Source organism: Crocuta crocuta, unplaced genomic scaffold, assembly GCF_008692635.1.
Source record: "Crocuta crocuta isolate KB4526 unplaced genomic scaffold, BGI_CrCroc_1.0 scaffold41, whole genome shotgun sequence".
Taxonomy (NCBI): Eukaryota; Metazoa; Chordata; class Mammalia; order Carnivora; family Hyaenidae; genus Crocuta; species Crocuta crocuta.
This window is the reverse complement of record NW_027529428.1, coordinates 15041155-15061040: the sequence shown is the minus strand read 5'-3', so window position 1 is coordinate 15061040 and position 19886 is coordinate 15041155. Positions and strand designations below refer to the sequence as shown.

The 19886-nt window shown below is 40.6% G+C and overlaps 1 protein-coding gene across 8 annotated transcripts in view; it reads left to right on the top strand.

Moving 5' to 3' along the window:
- Positions 1-2881: 2881 nt before the first annotated feature.
- The window catches only part of RFX3 (regulatory factor X3), a 250388-nt gene continuing 233383 nt past the window's right edge, over positions 2882-19886 (top strand). For 4 of the 8 annotated variants that reach the window (XM_077759440.1, XM_077759435.1, XM_077759433.1 and 1 more), the window contains exon 1: positions 2882-3000. In XM_077759440.1, the coding sequence (XP_077615566.1) occupies positions 2945-3000 (56 nt within the window). In that variant the 5' untranslated portion in view covers positions 2882-2944. Of the gene's footprint in view, positions 3001-5534; positions 5603-6771; positions 6855-19886 lie in introns of those variants that run through there. The other 4 variants (XM_077759438.1, XM_077759434.1, XM_077759439.1 and 1 more) reach the window with 2 other exon arrangements.

The following is a 19886-nucleotide window of genomic DNA, read 5'->3' as shown; positions in this document are numbered from 1 at the left end:
CCTGAGGAGGATTTATATGCCTGTTTTTTCTTTTTTAAGTTTTATTTATTTTGAGAGAGAGACAGAGCAGAGAAGGGGCAGAGAGAGGGAGAGAGAATCCCAAGCGGGCTCTGTGCGTTCAGCGCAGAGCCTGATGCAGGGCTTGAACTCTTGAACCATGAGATCATGACCTGAGCCGAAATCAAGAGTTGGACGCTTAACCGACTAAGCCACTCAGGCGCCCCTGTTTCACATTGCTAATCTGTTTAATGATTCAGTTTTGAAGAATTAAATATTGCCCTAACTATTGGATTGGGAAGTTTTAAATTCCAGAGCGAAATGAAATATAATTCTGTTCTGATAGAAGCTGGATTTTTGACATCAGTGAATATGTTACTCTGACTTATCATCTTGTATGTAAAGTACAATTGCCCACTTGTAAAAATGTAGACCAGAATTGCACCTTTTATGTTTAATTGAATATTATGTCCAGCTCAGTGAAGATTCATTACATTAGCTTCATAAATATTCTTTCTGAGTAGAAGTTTTTCTCCTACAAATGAGATTTTCACCTGATCTTTTTCCCATTATCTTTCCCCCCTTGATTTTCTTACCACTTTGACTTGTTGAATTGGGGAGCTATCATGTGTATGTACACATTTATATACACGTGTATGTAAATATACGCACATACGTATGGTATGGCATAAACTTGCTTTTCAGTACAGTCTCAAGTTAGAATTACTCATATGGAGATAATTGCTAGGTGAGAAAAACTAAACTACAAGGCTAGACTCAACTCTCACTCTCGGTAAGGTCTTTGCACACGAACGTCTTTTAGGCAAACTGTATACCGTACACGCATGCCGCTTTAGGTGCGAATGGAGGCCACCTAGGGTGTCCAGCCCCAGGAGGCCCTTCCTTTTAAAACCGAATGTGTATGTGAGGCTGCATTTCCTTAATATATTCAACCCAGATGGCAGATTGAGCACAGAAGGATATGTGAGAAGCCAGTTCTCTCGTTTTTTTTGTTTTTTAGTTTTTTAATGTTTTTATTTTTCAGAGAGAGCGTGTAAGTGGGGGAGGGGCAGAGAAGGGGGGAACAACAGAGGGTCTGAAGTGGGCTCCACACTGACAGCAGCGAGCCTGAGGTCAGGCTCCAGCTCCCAAACTGCGAGATCATGACCTGAGCCGAAGTTGGACACTTAACCGACTGAGCCACCCGGGCGCCCCGGGAAGCCAGTTGGCTCCTATTAAGCAAGACATTAAAAGAAATGTATAAAAATACAAAACAATGCCCCTGCTCTCATTCATATTTTTTTTCCTTTGGAAAATTTAGATATATTTTATAAAATGTGTTTATGTTAAGATGTAATCGTTTTGTTGTCATTTTTAAGTTAATATTTATTACCTTTCTCCACTTTATTTTCTAATATGATGCTTGGATGGACATAGCTGGTGACGTACCAGAGCTTATGACTGGGTCGAGTGAGTCATACCGCTGCCTCCCACATTCAGATGTCACATCGCTAGCTTGAAGTGAGCCATGTTGGGAGTATTTACACTATGGAAATGAGCAGAAGCTACACATCTGGCTTTTTTGAGGGGTGTGAAGAAGAGCTGACAAACACTTACCAGTGACCAACTAGATATAACACACAGAAACAAAAGTTCTTTGGGGTTCCCAGAGAAATTTCAGGTCTAAGCAGGTTCCAGGACCAAAAAGTCTGCTTACTGTATTAGAACTGGTGTTAATTACTTTCCTCTGCAAACTTGACACCAAAGTCCATACTACTGTGTCATCAAAGCAGATTTTCAGCCCGGTGCTCTGTCCTAAGAGGCCCTTTACCCAGCTTTCCCGTGCTGCCTTCCAACAAGAAAAAGTCCATGTCCTTTGTGGTCCCCCCCATGCTGAGCACACAGCTTTGTTACTTGTTGACTGATGAGAGACCATCAGTATTGTGGTGACTCACAAAAATGGAGACAGGGTTCTGGTCTGGAATAATTTTGGAGACGTCTTCAGGAAGGAGGGTAGATGTGAGATGGATCCTGATGGGTGTGTGGGTGTACTGGCTGTGAGGATGGAGTTAAGCACGTGCTAGAGGTAGAGGCAGCTGTATCTTGGTGTGAAGAGTTTCTTGGGAAATAATGAAGCAGGTGGAGTGGAATGGAAAATCAGGCAAAGGATTTGGGACTTAACTGGATGGAGCGTAACCAACCAGTGGTTTTTTGTTTTAAATGGATCAAATGTGAGGGTGTAAAGGGTGCTTTGGGGAGCTCCATCTGGCAGCTCTGTGTAGATGAGCAGGGAGTGAGTCCGAAGCAAAGGAAACTTCTCTTGATCGTCTGAAAGGAAGTATATAGAGTGAAGAATCAGGGCTTTTAATTCAGAAAGACTTTGGTTAGAATCCTTCTGCTCTGTGACTTTCAATTCGTGGATAAAAATGTAAAGCTATGCACATAAGTCAGTGGGCTTGTGGGTAACAGAAGAGTGTGGATGAGTTTAGTATAGATTAGATGCCAGTACAGTGCCAGGACCGTCAGTGAGAGATCGTCTTCATGCTCCTTTATTACTGTTAGAATAATCCTGTTTGATGGCTTATAATGAAAATTGGAGCTGGGCAACCGTTAGTGGGAATGAGATGTCGAAACCCGGCCCGTCCCTCACCCTCACGGGTGTAAGAATACAAATGGAAGCTCACTAATTGTAATATAATTACAACTAATTGTAAGTAATATATACTTAAAGGCTGTAGATCAGCAAACTATTAGGTAAAATATGCTCTTACCTCATAATTTGACTGACACAACTTTATAAGGAGATGGATGACCATTTAGAATTCTCGGATTTTTAAGGAGTTCTGTTCTAGAACATAGTGGTAGAGGAAGGACTGGCCTTCAGTCCACTTGTCCCTGTCCTGAAGTCTACCTCCTCTTCGCCATCTCCTGGGCTCTTTGCTGTAACATGGCCACATGCCCTAGTCCGTGCAAGCTATGTCTTGACTACCTCTTGGGCTGGAGGTGGGTATGCCCGCTTCTCTGTCTGCCCTGGGGACAGTAGTCCAGGGCTCCTCAAGGGGATCCGAGTCCTGGGAATTTGCTGAGATAGAGTCCAGAGGAGTTAGAGAGCGTGGCCCTGGGCTGGGCACATTTCTCATTTTATGGGGAACATTCCAGGGAAGTGGCCCCTTTTGCCTGGGTCTCAGGGCAGTGCCGGAATGGGTCATCCGACGTGAATGACAGATCAGCGGGATGTGTTTACTGATGAGTTGCGGGGTATGAGAAAATGGAAGTGTAAAAGGTGAAAGGTCACTGGGTTGCAGGTGAGTTACAAAGCCGCTGAGAAAGTTAGGACAGATGAGGAGGGCCCTGAATGCCGAGTAACTGTTCTGCTCACCATTGTATCCTGTGGCACCAAATCAGCTTCTAGCACGTTACCCAGCTCATGGTAGCGATTCAGTAAATGTTGAAGGGCAAGATGAAGATATTTGAAAAGCTGTGCCAGAGGTGTGAGAAGAAAGGCATTAACGGATAGAGAAAGGAAGAAGGAAAACAAGTCCTTGTGGGGCCAGTGTAAGAGCTTTGAGGGGGGAAGCACTTTGCTGTGCTTGGCATGGTGGTGTGTGCGCTGCTTGTGTGTGGGGACCGTGTACATCTACTCCTTGCACAGGCGGGGCCTAGCATAGTCGTCATTCTTTCTTAAACGAATACCTGACTAATAGTATGTGAGAACAGGCTTTAAGAAACGAGTTGGATTTTAAGTTTAAAGTGACCAGTGGCAAACACAAATCTGCACCGTCAGTGAGCTGTGACGGTGACCAAGGGACTTGAGACCATTCAAGAAACGAAGAGATTCTGAGCAGTGATGTTTGTGTCAGATGAGTTGGTGAAAGGTGTTCAGAGCAACCATTATGCTCGTAACCTGTTTGGAGAAGAGCAGAGGACACAGATAACTGTAGATTAGCTTGAATTTTCGAATTTGATACTCACTGAACAAGTTAGGTATAAGGGAGGGTCGTTGGAGAAAAAAAAATGGAAGGAGTTGGGAGAGTACTTTTACAGACATCTAATTGTAGCTTTAGTAAAACTCCAGTTCTTTTGCTCAAAGTTGTTACAATGTATGGTTTAGTCACTTGGTTTGTAATAGCTGTACAATACCTCAGGTCAGAAAACATCCTGTATTTCGTAATGACAATAAAGTAACAGAAAAGTCTGATAATAGGGTTAAAATTGCTAAGTTCTTTTTGAGAAGGCTGGTGTGTTAATTAGTGTAGATGATTGCACTTTTGCTGTATCTGACTTGTAATCGACTAAATACACAGCAAACACCTGTGATTATTTTAGTGATCCTTGTCTTGTTCAAGTAACCCCAAATATGTGTATTTAGACTGTTGCCTGTTCATATATACTCAGCTGTGCCTGTTTTCTGTGTTATTTTTCTAAGGTTAATGGACCCACATAAAAATTTATGGCAACTGTCACTTAATGTCATCTTTACCCTCAAAGAAAAAAAGAAAACAAACAAAAGTAGATCATGCCAGGCAGCCATGATGCTGTTTATAGTTGACTAAGTGATCAGATATACTCTGTACTAAATTGATCTCTAATCCCATGGGTCAAATTTAGGGCAAAAAAAGTATGAACACAGGTAATAAGCAAATACACTTAAGTACATGTTTTTATTTCATTGTTACCCTAAAATTAAAAATTTTTAAAAATGTATGTTTATATTTGAGGGAGGGAGGGGAAGGAGGGGGGGGGAGAGAGAGAGAGAGAGTAGGGGCTCATAGGGAGAGGGAGACACAGAATCTGAAGCAGGTTCCAGGCTGTGAGCTGTCAGCACAGAGCCCAGTGTGGGGCTTGAACTCCTAAATCACGAGATCATGATCTGAGCTGAAGTCGGATGCTTAACTTACTGAGCCACCCAGGTGCCCCTAAAATTACCTTATTAGCAAATAAAAATCATTAGTTTAAAAGTGATCTTAACTTGTTCTCCCTGAAGCAAAGATTTCTTTTTATAATTTCCATAAAACTGAATCATCATGCCTTTCTTAGTAATTTCTTCAGCTTTGTGACCTGCTTATGTATTGTTTTTGCTTGTTTATTTTTAAGAAACAAATCTTGTTTGTTATTAAAAAATTTTAAATTGTTTTTAATGTTTGTTTATTTTTGAGAGAGAGAGACAAAGTGTGAGCAGCAAGCTGATTATCAAATTATTTGGTCTCGTCTTCATGATTTAGATAAGCCGAGTCTTTTAAAGATTCCTTCTTTCCAGGATTTTCCCTCACTTACATTTTCTCTGATTATTAGAGTAATATGTTTATTCTTTGAGAAATAAAAGTTCTCTCTCCTTCCCTATCAAGTCAAAACGGTTTTTTTTTTCGACTACATTGGAAACTTAAACATTGATGCAGTCACGCAAAGAAATAAAAATAATTGACTTATTTGGCAATTAATATTTATCTACAGATTCAATAATATGAAATAATCACATGTATACATTGAAGAATCCATTTTTAATGTTAACCTAATTCTCTTTGCTTTTAATGTTTTAGGCCACTTGGTCATTCTGGCATTTTGTGGTAGAGAATACATTGAGTTTGGCTCATGGAAGGAATATGAGGTAATTGATCACATGTTCTCTACACATTATGAACTGTAGGTACACAAAGCAGAGTATTTTAAAGTGTCTAATAGGGGGTCTCATGTACAAGGATTTTTGAGAGCTGTTTTTATATATAAGATTTTGAGGTAGGTTTTTTTTCCTCTCGATAGTTGGCAGCAGTGAACATTGTGAGGAACTGTATTTTCTTTCACTGCTTGTACCTGTTTAAGACATCATAGTGTTAAATTCTTCTTCACATTGTTATGTGGTTAAAGTTACTTTGTGTTTTAATTTTTTACTTGTTTCAGGAGCTCTATGCCCAATGTGGGGTTTGAACTCAACCATCCCGAAATCAAGAGTTGCAGGCTCTACTGCCTGAGCCAGCCAGGTGCCCCAGGGTATAGTTATTTTTAAGTGTTTTGGATAGCTTAGCTTTCTGTGGGGCTCTGGAAACCTCAAAAGAACCCCTCCCTCCCACCTTCCTCCCCAACATGCCCTAAGTAGGGTTAAGGGCATCATGCACTGAAAATGTGTGCTAACACACAGTTTATGGGGGAATTGTCAGAAAGAGCATCAGGGCTCCTGTAATATGGAATTCTGGGGGCTGCTCAGGGTGGCTTACTGAGAGCACAAACATGAGACTGTTGAGTTAGTCTTTCCCACCTTGTGTACCCATGTGTTACCCTGCGTGGTATCTGGGTGTGGCATTCCAAAATGACAGTCAACTAAAATGCAACGAAATGCCACATACATTTTTCTTTCTTTTTTTTTTTTTAAATGTTTATTTTAGAGACAACACAAGCGAGGGAGGGGCAGAGAGAGCCAGAAACAACGTGAACCAGGCTCACAGATCCTGACGCAGGGCCCAAACCCACAAACCGCGAGATCATGACCTCAGCTGAAGTCGGACACTTAACCCACTGAACCACCCAGGCGCCCCTGCCACATGCATTTCTTTTGTTTAACAGATTGCCAAGTGTGAAGCCCGTGTCACAGTAAATTCAAATTAAAGATAGTAAAATATAGCAGCTATGCTTATGAAATCCAGCCCGTGACCTGGCGCCATGTGGATTGGTGGACGTAAACTATTCGGTAGAGTAATTGGCTGACGGGCTGCTGATGTCATAATTCTCCTACTCAATAATGGGCTGGTTATGTGGGAAGGTGCAGCGGTTTGGTGTGGGAACTTCTGCTTCCACTACAACAGTACTTTAAAGAGAAGCCTTGCATTGGCATTCAGAAAGGAGAAAGGAGCAGGGGTAGGGATCAGGTGAGTGGTGGGGGCGGGCACCAGAGGGACAGGTGTACAGTCTGAGTACATGTTCAATATCATTGGTCTTTGAGATTACATTTGTACCCAGGTTCCTTCCTTTGATTTCTGCGTAGTTGAAGTGCAATTGCCAGCCCATTCAGTATGATAAAACATTGCTATTTTAACATTTCTTCAATATTCAGCTTCTGTGGGAAGATAATCCCACAATCTACTGCTTCAGAGACTTAGGGAATATTCAAGAGAAATAAACTGGAGCTGTATCCTTCACCCCGCAGCTCTAGTTTGATAAAGGTTTTCCACAGGGCTCACCAGAAATTCTCCTGTACACTTTCCAATATTTTTTTATGGATATAAGGTTGCAAGAAAGATACACTGAATAGCTTTGTGTCTAAGACCTTTGCGCCATGATCTCTAGCCAAAAAACCCTGCATTTATGTATAGGAGCTATAATTGAAGACCTATTATAATCTTTACAGAGGCAGTATATTTAAGAGAGTACCAACTCTCAAATAGTTTCTCGAGGAAGTCTTAGAACTTTATCATATCTCTCAAACTGTTCGAGTTGTCTGTATGAAACACATGAATTTGATATTCTTTTTCCCCGTTACTCCACTTTCATGATTGAGTACATCGGACCTGAACGTGGATCTCACACCTAGTGTTTGCAGAAGCCAGCATGGGTCTGGAGAACAGCATTTTCATAGCGCACTTCTACCCAAAGTGCTTACAGTCAGTGTTTATTAAAAATAGCTTAGAGGACATTTAAAATCACCAGTAGAGGTGCCAGTGGAGTCCTTCAGTTAGGAAAAGTAGTGGGAGTTGAACTTCCCTCGAGTTATCCTGAGAAGCAAAGGAGAACAATTCTTTGTGTCTGTTCTTCCCACCTCTTTCCTTTTAGTCCAGTGTTTGGAGCTTCTTTCATTGAGATGACACTGAATGTCTTTGTTGTGTGTGAAATAAGGAAATGGTCCTGGGAGGGGAATGGTCGGGAGGGAAGATGTTTGGTTTTACATTATGACATAGCCTGTAAGACAGTGATTAAACTACGTATGTAATCTATATGCCATAATATAGGACAGTATACGTAATAATTATATATAGTATATAAGATACGCTTTACATAGCACATCACACCTTACAAACTTGTTTTGTGTGGTCAGCATCTTATTTATCTCACCTGGTCTGTTGTATGGGGTAGAGGTTGTCTTCTTGCTATGGATGTAGAAACTGAGATTGACAGGTTAAGAAACACCTTTGAGGGTTCCAGAGGTGGTAGACAGACGGCCTGGCATGTGATATGAATCCAGATCTTGTGACTCTTCTTCTGTTTTCATCCACTGTATTAGTAATTTTCACATTGTATTTTCCAATCACAAAACTCTTCACGGGCCACGCTTGGGAAATGTTGGTGGCCGGAAAGGAGGGTTCAGTAGAAGATCCGGCTTCAGAGCCACTGCTCTGCGCCGGTTCCCTCTGTGCAAGGACGGTAAACTAGAGCCACAAACGATGCCTCCCGCTTTGTTCTTACATGACACTACACGTGATGGTCAAGGTTATGTACCTCTTCTCCTGCTGGCATTGTGGGTGTGGAAACACAAATTAGACTCTTGGCATTTTTCTTTACTTCTGTTCCTCTTCCACCAGTATTTATTGAATTAACACAGTACACAGGATACAATGTTTACCAGGGCCAATAATAATTGGCTTTAAAATAGTAGGATAGTTTTAGGGGCGCCTGGGCGGCCCAGCTGGTTGAGTGTCCGGCTTCACCCCAGGTCATGGCCTCATGGTGTGTCGGGTTGAGCCTTGCTTCATGCTCACTGCTGTCAGCACAGAGCCTGCTTGGGGTCCTCTGTCCCCCTCTCTCTGCCCCTACCACACTCGCCTGCACTCTCTCTCAAAAATAAACATTAAAAAAAATAGAACAGGATAGTTTTAAAAAAAGAAAAAATATTAAAAACTCAAATACGAACTGTCCATATTAAATATTATTATGTCTTGGCCATAAAGTGGTAGTGATAAGTCTGGTAGTTAAATACATTGGTTCTTTTTTTTTTGTAGTTTTTTTTTTTTAAATATTTATCTATTTTTCAGAGAGAGTGTGAGGGAGGGAGGGGCAGACAGAGAGGGAGACACAGAATCTCAAGCAGGCTCCAGGCTCTGAGCTGTCAGCAGAGCCCAACACGGGGCTTGAACTCACGAGCTGTGAGATCATGACCTGAGCCGAAGTCAGACACTTAACTGACTGAGCCACTCAGGCGCCCCAATACATTGGTTCTTAAAAGTGATTTCCGTTAGCTACTATGTGTGTATAGAGCCTTGAAAATTCTAGGGTATAGTAGCATTTATAGTAGTAGTAATGTTAATAGTGTCAAAGCATGGTTCCTTCATTGTATAGAATTATAAGTTTTCGATAATAATGGATTCCAAATGTGTACCCATCTTCCTCAAATATGCATTTAAGCCTTATCGTAACAGCCTATGAAATTCCTTCTACAGATAGAAAATAAATCCCCTCAGTGGTCCAACCAAAACATCATGAAGTTTAATAATGGTTAAAGGTTAATCACACACATTCAAGATGAGAGTAATTGTTTAGACTCAAATCATAGCATTTTACAAGTTGAAAATATGTCAGCAGTTATGTACATTTAAAAATGAGCGTGACTCTGGAGTATTTTTTTTTTAAACTCGTCATTGAGCTCCTTAGTTTACTAAACACTTCAAACTAATAATATTCAATTATTTTCTCCAAAGATATTAGGAACACAGAACAATTGGAGAGGCACTGGAAAGAGCAGCATAATGGGCATTGACAGGAGTGAGGAAAGGTTCAAGTCATGGAAATCACTTGTTTAGTTTATAGAAAGAAGGGGGAGAAAGACTTTGAAATGTTTTCAAATATATTTGTACTTCTTTTCATTTTTGCTACAAACTTTCAGCTAAAAGTAATAAAACAGCAAAATGACAGGTATGTTAGAGCCTTAAGTTATCTCCTTGAAACTCAGACCTAAGTAGAATGAGCTGAAATTATAGAAAGGGTGATTCCAGTTTGTTGTAAAGAACACCTTCTCTGAAAGGTCATTAAACTCTGAAGTGGTAATAGAGGGATATTTGGGAGGTCATACCCCATAAAAATCTTTATGACCAGTATGGCTGTTCAACTAAATGTATGTTTTATCCTTAAAATCTCTACCAAGCTGAAGGCTCTTGGATTATAATTGTGCTGCTCATTGGTAACAATGCAATATGTATATATATTGCTCTTCTTTTTTTTTTTTTTAAATGTTTTATTTATTTTTAGTGGGGAGAGAGAGAGAGACAGCGTGAGCAGGGGGCGGTCAGAGAGAGAGGGAGTCACAAACTGAAACAGGCTCCAGGCTCTGAGCTGGCAGTCAGCACAGAGCCCAAAGCGGGGCTTGAACCCATGAACCGCGAGATCATGACGTAAGCGAAAGTTGGGACGCTTAACCGACTAAGCCACCCAGGTGCCCCTATATATTGCTCTTCAACTAAAGATGCATGAAATTTATGGAGATCCCCTTAATTTTTCAGAGACAAGATAAAATTGTAAGTACATTTTCAGTTCAGGATCATAGAAAGAACTAAAATGCCTTTACTCTGAGAGATAATGTAAGTCCCACGTTATTGTGTGCACTCTCAAAATAAACCATATGAAGGAAGGCAAGAGTCAAGAGTGTGAGGACGACACTCTCTCCTTTGGCCAGGGGATCTAGTCCCAAGTAGCATGTGGGGTTTTGAGTTAGTCTCACTTGACTTTGAATCATGGTTCGCTCACCTACCAATTCNAAGTCGGACGCTTAACCGACTAAGCCACCCAGGTGCCCCACCAATTCAATATTATTATTAATGTGAGGAGGATAATTGTTGCCTTGTAACTGTGAAAACATATCCCGGATACATGGCACCAAGCAGTGCTTCACAAGTGATCGTTCTCTTCATTCCCCCAGTTGAGGCTTCCAGTCTCTAGGAGTTTGGGTCAGGAAAACCAATAGAACAGGGAGGGGATTAAGGGGTGAATTCGACTTCCCTCATTTGGGAGGTGGGTTCACCATACTTCTTGCTTTACCATTTAACTTCTCAAGTTTTGCTATAATCCTGCTGTGCTCGATAACTTCACTGTGGTTTTAATTTTAATTTTTTACGTTACGGAGAAACCAATTTTTTTTTAGCCTTGCCTGGAGCAAAATCTTCAGTATCAGACTATTTAGAGGAAGAAAGCTGTTTAGGAAGCTGTTGAGAGTTACAAGTAGGAAACCACATGTGAAGCAGAAATTATTAAGTATCTTCAGATCTTATCTCCTGGAGAAACTCCCTTTTATCAAAAGGAAGTAAATGTTTACTGAAGAGTTCAGTGTGACAGGTCCATTATTTTCTTGCAATTTAGGGGCAGTAAATTGTCATTTTGTTTTATTTTAATTAGCGTAATTGTCTTGGGTTACCTTTTGACCTGTACTTACCCCTGCAGCAGCTCCGCCCACGCCCAGCTAACACGAGTCGGCTGAATCCCTCAGCTAGCTTGCATCACCTTGTATCCCATTTAGCAAGTAGTTAACATTTTAGAACAATAACCAATATTAAGTGCTACCTGTGTATCAGGCACTGGGGTAAGTAGCTTCTATGTATAAACACGTAATCCCCCTGTTATCTCTACAAGGGAAGTAGGTACTACAGATCCCTGATCCCGAATATACACTTCTGAATTTCAAAAGCTCTGAAAATCACCGGTTTCCCTAAGTTTGTGGCAAAGCTAATTTAGCTGCAGAACCTGAGCTGGATGAGATAAGGCCGCTTAAGAGTCTTTATTTATCCCACAAACAGAACATTCATTCGTTTAGTGACAGAAACGTTAATGTGTATGATTATGTGTTGCTGCCCTAGACGCACCTGGGGTGTTGCATATATATGTTACTACTTTCCAAAAGTAAAAAACTACAGATTCTGAGTCCTGTGACATATCTGGCCCAGGGGCTTAGCATGGGGGTTGTGAACCCATTTCACGATGCCACTTTATAGATGAGAAGTCTGCTATTAGAAGATGTAAAGTAAATTGCCAAGGTTTGGGTGGTGTGTTAAGGTGTGAAGTAAATTGCTCAGGTAATGGACGGTAAAGCCACATTTAAAGGCAGCAGGTCTTAGACTTAAGCTACATGCCGTTTTGGCATCCGCTTGCCAAGGCAAGATGGGGCTGTTGGCACCAGTGTGTATGCCTTGAGTTGACAGAATTGCTGATCTTTGCTAACAGAGGAAGACCTGTATCTGGATATCTGTGATGGAAGATAATCCTCTTTATCATTTGCATTTGGGTGTGGACTCTTAGGCTCTTCTGCATATTTTGGGTACAGATGTGTCTCATAGAATTTCCTGAGTATAATGGAACCTCGCCACAAAGATCTGACTCGGGTCAGAGTAAGCCTGGTTTCTCCTTTGGCACTCCTCATTATTTTATATTATTTGTGTCTCCCTCAGTGCTGGTAATTGCTTGTTTTAGCTGTATTCAACAGATAATTACTTAATGCCTGCCATGTAGTAGGCTAGAAATGTAACACTGAGCAAGAAAATCATGGACCCTCAATAGGGACACTGTTGTCCTTCCTTGTCGATGGGACAGTTCTTGGTGGGGTAGCCTACGTTGCCGCGTGTTAGCATGTGTGGGCCAAAATGGCATTATAACCTCCCCCCTTCCCCAATCAGTGTGACAGCCAAAATGGCCCCCAAAGTTTCCAGAGCTGTCTGGTGGAGGACAGGGGAGTGGTAAATCTGGATGATACTCAGACTCTCAGTCCTGAGGATAGTGGCTGACCACTTGCCCATCTCCTGTCCAAGTTGAATAATTGATTTTAAGCATTTCTTTTTTTCTAGAATCCTGGCTTCATGCAAAGTAAACAGAATAGAGATCTACAAAGCAAATAACTAAACTGCTTACACTTGGGCACGAGGGCTAAACTGAGAAGCAAGATTAGTTGTAGATAATCTTACCCGTGGCTAATTGAGACCTCTTATTATACTGTGTAAATAATGAGGATAAGTTATTAAGCTCCCAAGTTAACATACCAAGTGATGGTACTTCTTTGAACTGGAGAATCAAATTAGACCAGGACCTTACATACAGTCCAGTCCATATGCAAGTTATTTATAAGATATGTAATACAGCACACTTAGGCCAGGTGTGTGCTCTAGCATTCAACATTCCTGCTTCATTTTTCTCTTTTAAGTGACATTTTAAAAGAAATTACAAATTTTAAAAAATCTGCGAGTGGAAACAATCCCATGAAGGATTTATGAGTTTTCATTTGTTATTTGAAAGAGGAATAAATGTAAATTTTCCTTCAGTATCCTCATCAACTGCTTTTTAGTCAGTATTTATAGTAAAAGTAATAATGGTTGAAAGTTAACAGAGCCTCAGGCTGATGGAGATAGTGGAGATTATTTTAAATGGAAATTCTTTGATTGTGTTGTGACTATAAAAGTTATACATGCTTAATGTAAAACCTTCAGCAAATACAGAAAGGTACAGAGAGTAAAAAGGAATCACCATTCTGTTCAAAGACGACATCACACGTGCCCGCAAGATTACTGCTCTGTCTTCTCAGGATTTGTGTCTTAGCGAGTGCATGTGGCATTCTACGGTGTACTTCTCACACATGTGCATGTTCTCTCTCCCTTCAAACACAAAAATACGTGCATTTCCTCTTAAAAATTGGGTCATACAGTTTGTTTTTTAACTTTGCCACTCCTATCAACATTTCGTTCACAGTAAAAAACATGTTAGTGCCATTGTATGAATGTTACCGATTGAGTTAAGCAGTTCTCTATGAATATTGAGGTGGTAGCCTGTAGTTTGGTGTTAACAAAGAGTTATTGTGTATACATTTTTGTGCAGCATCCAGTGAGTTCCTTTATATGAGTTGTTAGGAATAGAATTGCTGGGTAGAAGGCTGGGTGTATCTTGAATGTTTTTCGAACTACCAGCTTGCTCTCTGGAAAGCTCATGCCTTTCTATACTCTCAAGAATAGTTTTTTGTTGTTGTTGTTTTGCTTTGTTTTTTAGAATCGTGTTTTAATGTTTTATTTCTTTGCATGCTCTCTGACACGATGATTAATCTTTGTAATTTTTTTGTATTTTTGCCAATCCTGTAGTTGAAAAAATGTCTCCCTTGGATTTGCATTCCTCTGATTACTAATGAGAAATTTTTTTAAGTATATTTGCTAGTCATTTGTATTTCTTTTGTTGATTGCCCATTTGTATTGTTAGCCCATTTTCCTGCTGGGCATGGTCTTTTCTTCCTCTTACGCTTAAAGGTCTTTTCAAAATTAATAAGGATATGGATTTTTGTTGGTCATTCATACTGTACATATTTTGCCATATAAAAATATTTGCTATTATGTCGGGGTTTGTTTTTGAGACATTGTGGCATGTAAAGGTATCATGTTTTTTTTTTTCTCCCCCATTTGGTACTCCCACATTGTAATACAGCCATCATTACTCGTAATGTCTTGGTTGATGCATTGAAGATTAGATGTTTAAGAAAAATGAAGCTACTTTTCAAATGGGAAGCCATGTTGAAGATGAGGAAGGTGATGAATTTTTCATGTTAATTAGATATGTTTGCTGTGATTACGGTTTTAGTAGCTGTGTATAAAAATAGAGATTGTGAGAAGGGGATACTTTGATGGAGTTGAAAGACTTACCTGAAAGCCTGATAGCCCTGGCTTTGTTTTTAATTCAGACAGCGGGTGTATATTCATGTGCCTATTATACTTTAAACATTTATCATAGAGTTTCCACGCACTAGTTGGGTGACCATGGGATTTTATTTATTTGTAAAAGGGGAATAATACCTACCTTGTTGCTATTATAAGGGTTATAGTTCACCTACCTGCACCTGACGTATAATTAGATAACAATAAGCCATAGTCGGTACGAGTTTTGTTATTCTTCATAGGAACACAATATAACATAATTTTAGCCCATTATGAGGTGTTATATCATTGCTGTGGTAGTAGTTTGGCATATGGGGTAATTATGATTATTATACTTTTATTAATAGAATGGAGCCTAGCTAAGTTGACTATACTTAGGATCCTGTCAGAGAAATAATACTTCCTTCTTTTCATATAACATTTTAGTTTTAAAAGTCCCTTCTCATTTCTTGTCTTATTTGTCCTCTCTAGTCTTACTGTAGGATAGGCAGGACCTGTGTAATTTTTTTCATTTTATGGTCGAGGAGCTGGGGCTGTGAGAGAATGATTGAGTTGTCCAGGTTGTGTGGCTTGCAAGTGATTAATTAGCTTTATATTTTCCTCCTACTCATAATTAAGATTCTCAGTGCACCCAGATTGGCCCTCAGTGTGGGAAGGGATAGGCAACGGAATCTGAGTATAACTGCGCCGTCTTCATTAGCTTAGCCATTTTCTAGTTTCTGTGGTCGCCCCTATTCCAGTCACCTGGACATTGGCCTTAATGTTTTCGGTGTCTGCTGCGTTGATGGCGGTTAGAGTGAGCCCCACCTCTGGGTATTCACACGCTTGGGAAGTCCCTTCCCTTTCAGTCTGGACTGAACCTGTAGCTTACTGTAACCAATAGAATGTGACAGGATGAAAGCTTTTCCAGGTCTGGACATAAGCCTTAAGAAGGCTAGGTGGCTTTTGCTTTTGGGTTTTTTTGGGGACGCCTGAACCATCATGGAAGGTTCCTGGTTACCTTCCTAGAGAGGCTGTGTGGAAAAGAGGCCACATGGGGAGAGGGAGGCCAGGAGATGACCTGGAGAGAGAAGCCTAGTCGAGCGGTAGTCTAGCTGAGCCCTCCTTACCTGCCTGCAGAGGGCAGTCATGCACGTGATCACCAGCGCAGTGAGCAGAAGAACTGCTTTGCTGAGCCCCGCTGAAATTGCAGAATTACCAGCCAATAAAATGTTTGTTTGTTTGTTTGTTTCAGCAGTAGGTTTTGGGATGGTTTGTTAAATAGTGATAAGAAACACACACCTTTATAAAATCTTAAAGAAAAGCAAAAGGAACATAGGAAAAGAATGGTTTTGAAAATAAAAGTTTTTGCTCAAGGCTGTTTCCTTTTTCTGATGGTTTTGGGCTCTTCCTGGCTTGCCAGTATCAGGCCGTGTTCAAGGGTGATAATAGCAATGAATCACTCTTCCTTCCGAGAAGCTCATCTTACTGTATCCTAACTACATGGGTCTGGTTGATACTCGGGTGATTCCAAGGTAAGCGTAATTTCTCTGTGCCGAGCTTCTCCACAGAAACCTCGGGAGATAAGGTCGTTTCCTGTGTTCAGAGCTCTGCTTCCTCTTCTCTGCTGCATTTCCCACTCCCATCCTCTGAGGCTTTTTATCCGTGTCCGAGCTGAATTGGAATTGGCCTCGGCCAGCCAAGTAAGACCAGATGGAGTAGCCTTTCTCTTCCTCACTTGAACTTGTTCCTGTTCTCCACAAAGGACCGGAGAGGCCTTTTGGGACCGAGAGAGGATAAGACCAGACACCAACTTTATTTTCGATCCTTGCACGTATTACTAAACAGGAAGATACAGTACAGCGAGATACTGTTCATGCAGTTTACTCCCTCTCACAGATCTGTTTCTCTTCTATTTATTGCAATACAGATTTTTTTTCCTGAAGTTTCCACCAGATAAAGAATTGGTAATCTAAAAACATAGAACTTCTTAAACAATCTGTTTTGGTTAAAATGCTTTTTTTTTTGTCTTAAAAACTACATGAAAATAGATTTAAAATCTCACATCATTGATAGGCTTCCACATTGGTCAGAGTGGGGGCCTCAGTGCACTTGCTCTGCATCTGTAACAGCAGAAACATGGGCAACACAGCTCACATGAACTACTGCAGAATTCTGGCAGTTACCCAAAGCCAGCGAAAGCACTGCACGTCCTCTGTCCAAGAGAAAACTACTGAAACCTGGGAAGACAGTGGGGCCTGTGACATTTGAACTTGGGGTTTCTTCCATGTTTCCTCCTTCCTCAGCTTGGCAGCTTAGCAAAAGCTGGTAGCGTTGCGCACAACGGAGAGCTCTGGCCGCTCCTGGAGACCCGTGAAAAGCACCATCCCCTGAGCACAGATCATATTTTGTCCAAACTTGCGGCTCCCTGGGAAAAGTCTATTCCCAGGGAGCGGTTTGCTATTTGATTTGACTCAGAGCCCTGCTCAGCTGGGGGGAAAGAAAAGCCCCCAGGGCTTTGTGGCAACAACAGCGAATGTTGGCACTGTCTCCATTGCTTAAGGCTTTTATTTCAGTGGAGGCAAACCGGAGCCTGGCCAGGAATTCAGAACGCAATCGGGGAGAATTTGCCAGCTATAGGGAACTCTGAAAGACTCACATCATATTCCTGGGCATCTAAAAGGCTGCACCATGTGCAAGGCTGTGTGTGTGTCTGAAAGACCTAGCTAAGCGGAGGATCCCCTCTGACCTTGAGGCTCTGCCTAAGCAGGAAGTAAAAGCTAGGGCTGTGTTATATGCTGCCTGAAGTCTCAGGGTGTGACCTGTCACAAGGATGCCTTTGGCAAAGGGTGAAAATACCCAGGCAGGCATTTAAGGAAATCTTCTGACCAACCAGTGGCTGGCCACTAAGTTATACAGGTACAGGTGTGACTCTTTGGAAGCCAGGCTTGAAAACAAGAACTTAAAAAAAAAGAAATCTAGCGGCAAACCCAGTAACCACACACTATAGGGAAGATAGAATCTACAGAGTTAGTTCATTAACATGCCAAACTAGCAGTGCCCAAAAAAAGAACAACAAAACCAGTGATAAAAAATCTTGGGGCAGTGTGGAGGGTTCTCGTACCACAGTTGTTAAAATATACTATCCAAAATGACCATTGTTTAATAAAAAAAAAATTAGAGACATGGAAGTATGGGAAATTGTGCCATACACATGGAGGGGGGGATTCCAAAAAGCAAAAACCAGCCAACAGAAGAATGTCCCTGTGGGAGCCCAGATAGGAACTTCATAGACACAGACTTTGAGCTATTATAAATATGTTCAAAGAACTAAACGAAACCACATCTAAAGAATTAAAGGAAAGTATGAGAATGATATCTTACCAAAGGGAATATCAATAAACCTAGAAATTACTTAAAGAGAACCATACAGAAATTCTGGAGTTTAAAAGAATGATAAATGAAAAATTCACTAGATTTGCTCAATAGCAGATATGAGTCGGCAGAAGAAAGAATTAGTCAACTTAAAGGTAGCTCAGTAGAGATGATCCAGTGTAAGGAGCAGAATGACAATAAAAACGAACAGAGCTTCAAGGGTCCTATGGGCCACCATCAAGGGTCCCCATGCAAGCGAAATGGGAGGTCCAGAAGGAGAAGAACAAAAGAGGCAGAAAGAATATTTAAAGAAATAGTGGCAGAAAACTTTGCAAACTTGCTAAAAAATATTAATCTGCACATTAAAGAAACCCTGTGTACTCCAAACCCAAAGGGATCTGTACTTGGACTTGTCCTAGTTCAAACATAGAAAAAGTGAAAGAGAAATCTTGAAAGCAGGAAGAGAAAAATAACTTGTCATAAAAGGGGTCCTCAGTAAGATGAATAGCTGACTTCTTATCAGAAACCATGGAGGCTGGAAGACATTTTCAAAGTGTTGAAAGCAAAACAGACTCTCAGGAATTCTGTATGTAGCCAAAATCTCCTTCAAAGATTCAGGAGAAATTAAGACATTTACCAAACGAGGGGAGCCTGGGTGGCTCAGTCTTTTGAGCATTCCGACTCTTGATTTCAGCTCAGGTAGTGATCTCAAGGTTTGTGAATTCAAGTCCCCTATTGGGCTCTGTACTGACCTCATGGAGCCTGCTTGGAATTTTCTCACTCCCTGTCTATAGAAATAGACACCCCTCCCTTCACCAAAATAAAGAAATAAATAAACATTAAAAAAAAAGACATTTACCAAACCAGCCACCACCGACAACCACAAAGTAACAACAAACCAAATCAAACAGAAACTGGAGAATTTGTCGCTAGCAGACCTGCCCTACAAGAAATAATTAAGGAGGGTCCTTCAGGTTGGAATGAAAGAATAAGCAGTAACCTAGAAAGGACTAGACAGCACACTAACCCGCATGAAGGAAGAAGTGCAATGATAAAGGTAACTAAATAGTTATGAGAGACATACATAGAAAAATATACACAAATGCCTTTTTCTTCATAATGTTTGTCTCCTGCTTTAAAAGGCAACTGTATAAAGCAATAATAAAAAAAAACCCCTGTAGTGATGAGTTTATAACATATAAGTAATTTGCTTAACAATAATGGTAAAAAGGAATGGAAGAAAATGGAAGTATATCCAAGGAAAGTTTTTGATTATTATTGAAATTAAGTTAACTTTAATCTAGACTAGAATGTTTTAAGTTATAATACTCCTTGTAATTTCCAGGGCAACCACTATGAAAATAACTCAAACAGGACAGTGAAAGACACACTGAGGGAATGCAAAAGGCACACTAGAAATGTTTAAGATAAAAGAAGGCGGGAGTTGAGAAATGGGCTTATGGAGCTCCAATATACCTTCATAGAAAAGAGGTTATAACTGATGGCTTCCAGGTCAAATAATGTACTCATGCAGTTTTTAAGGAAATGTTACCGATGGAGCATATTGGTTCATGGATCCTGTTAGGGGGCTTAATTTTATAATACTGTCAGGTGCTTATCAATAGATGTTTCATATATGGTGTAAGGCAAATACACCAAAGTGAACTCAGTGTGAAATGATTCCATTAACCCTTAGTTCTGAAGTTGTAGTTTTGTCTCCCTGGATATGAGATAGCGATATATGGAAATGAGAGATTCCCCTTTATTTTGTTACTGAAAGCTGGGGTATGGAAAATTGAGTTATTTTCCTTCCTCTAAATGTGGAAAAGAAAAGATGAGCCAAGGACCCTGGAGAGCAGAGTAGATCGTGGGAAGAATGCATCTGGAGATAAATGTACATAAATGTACAAGCTATTGAATGGAGAAATATTCTGGGCAGAATATTTAAAG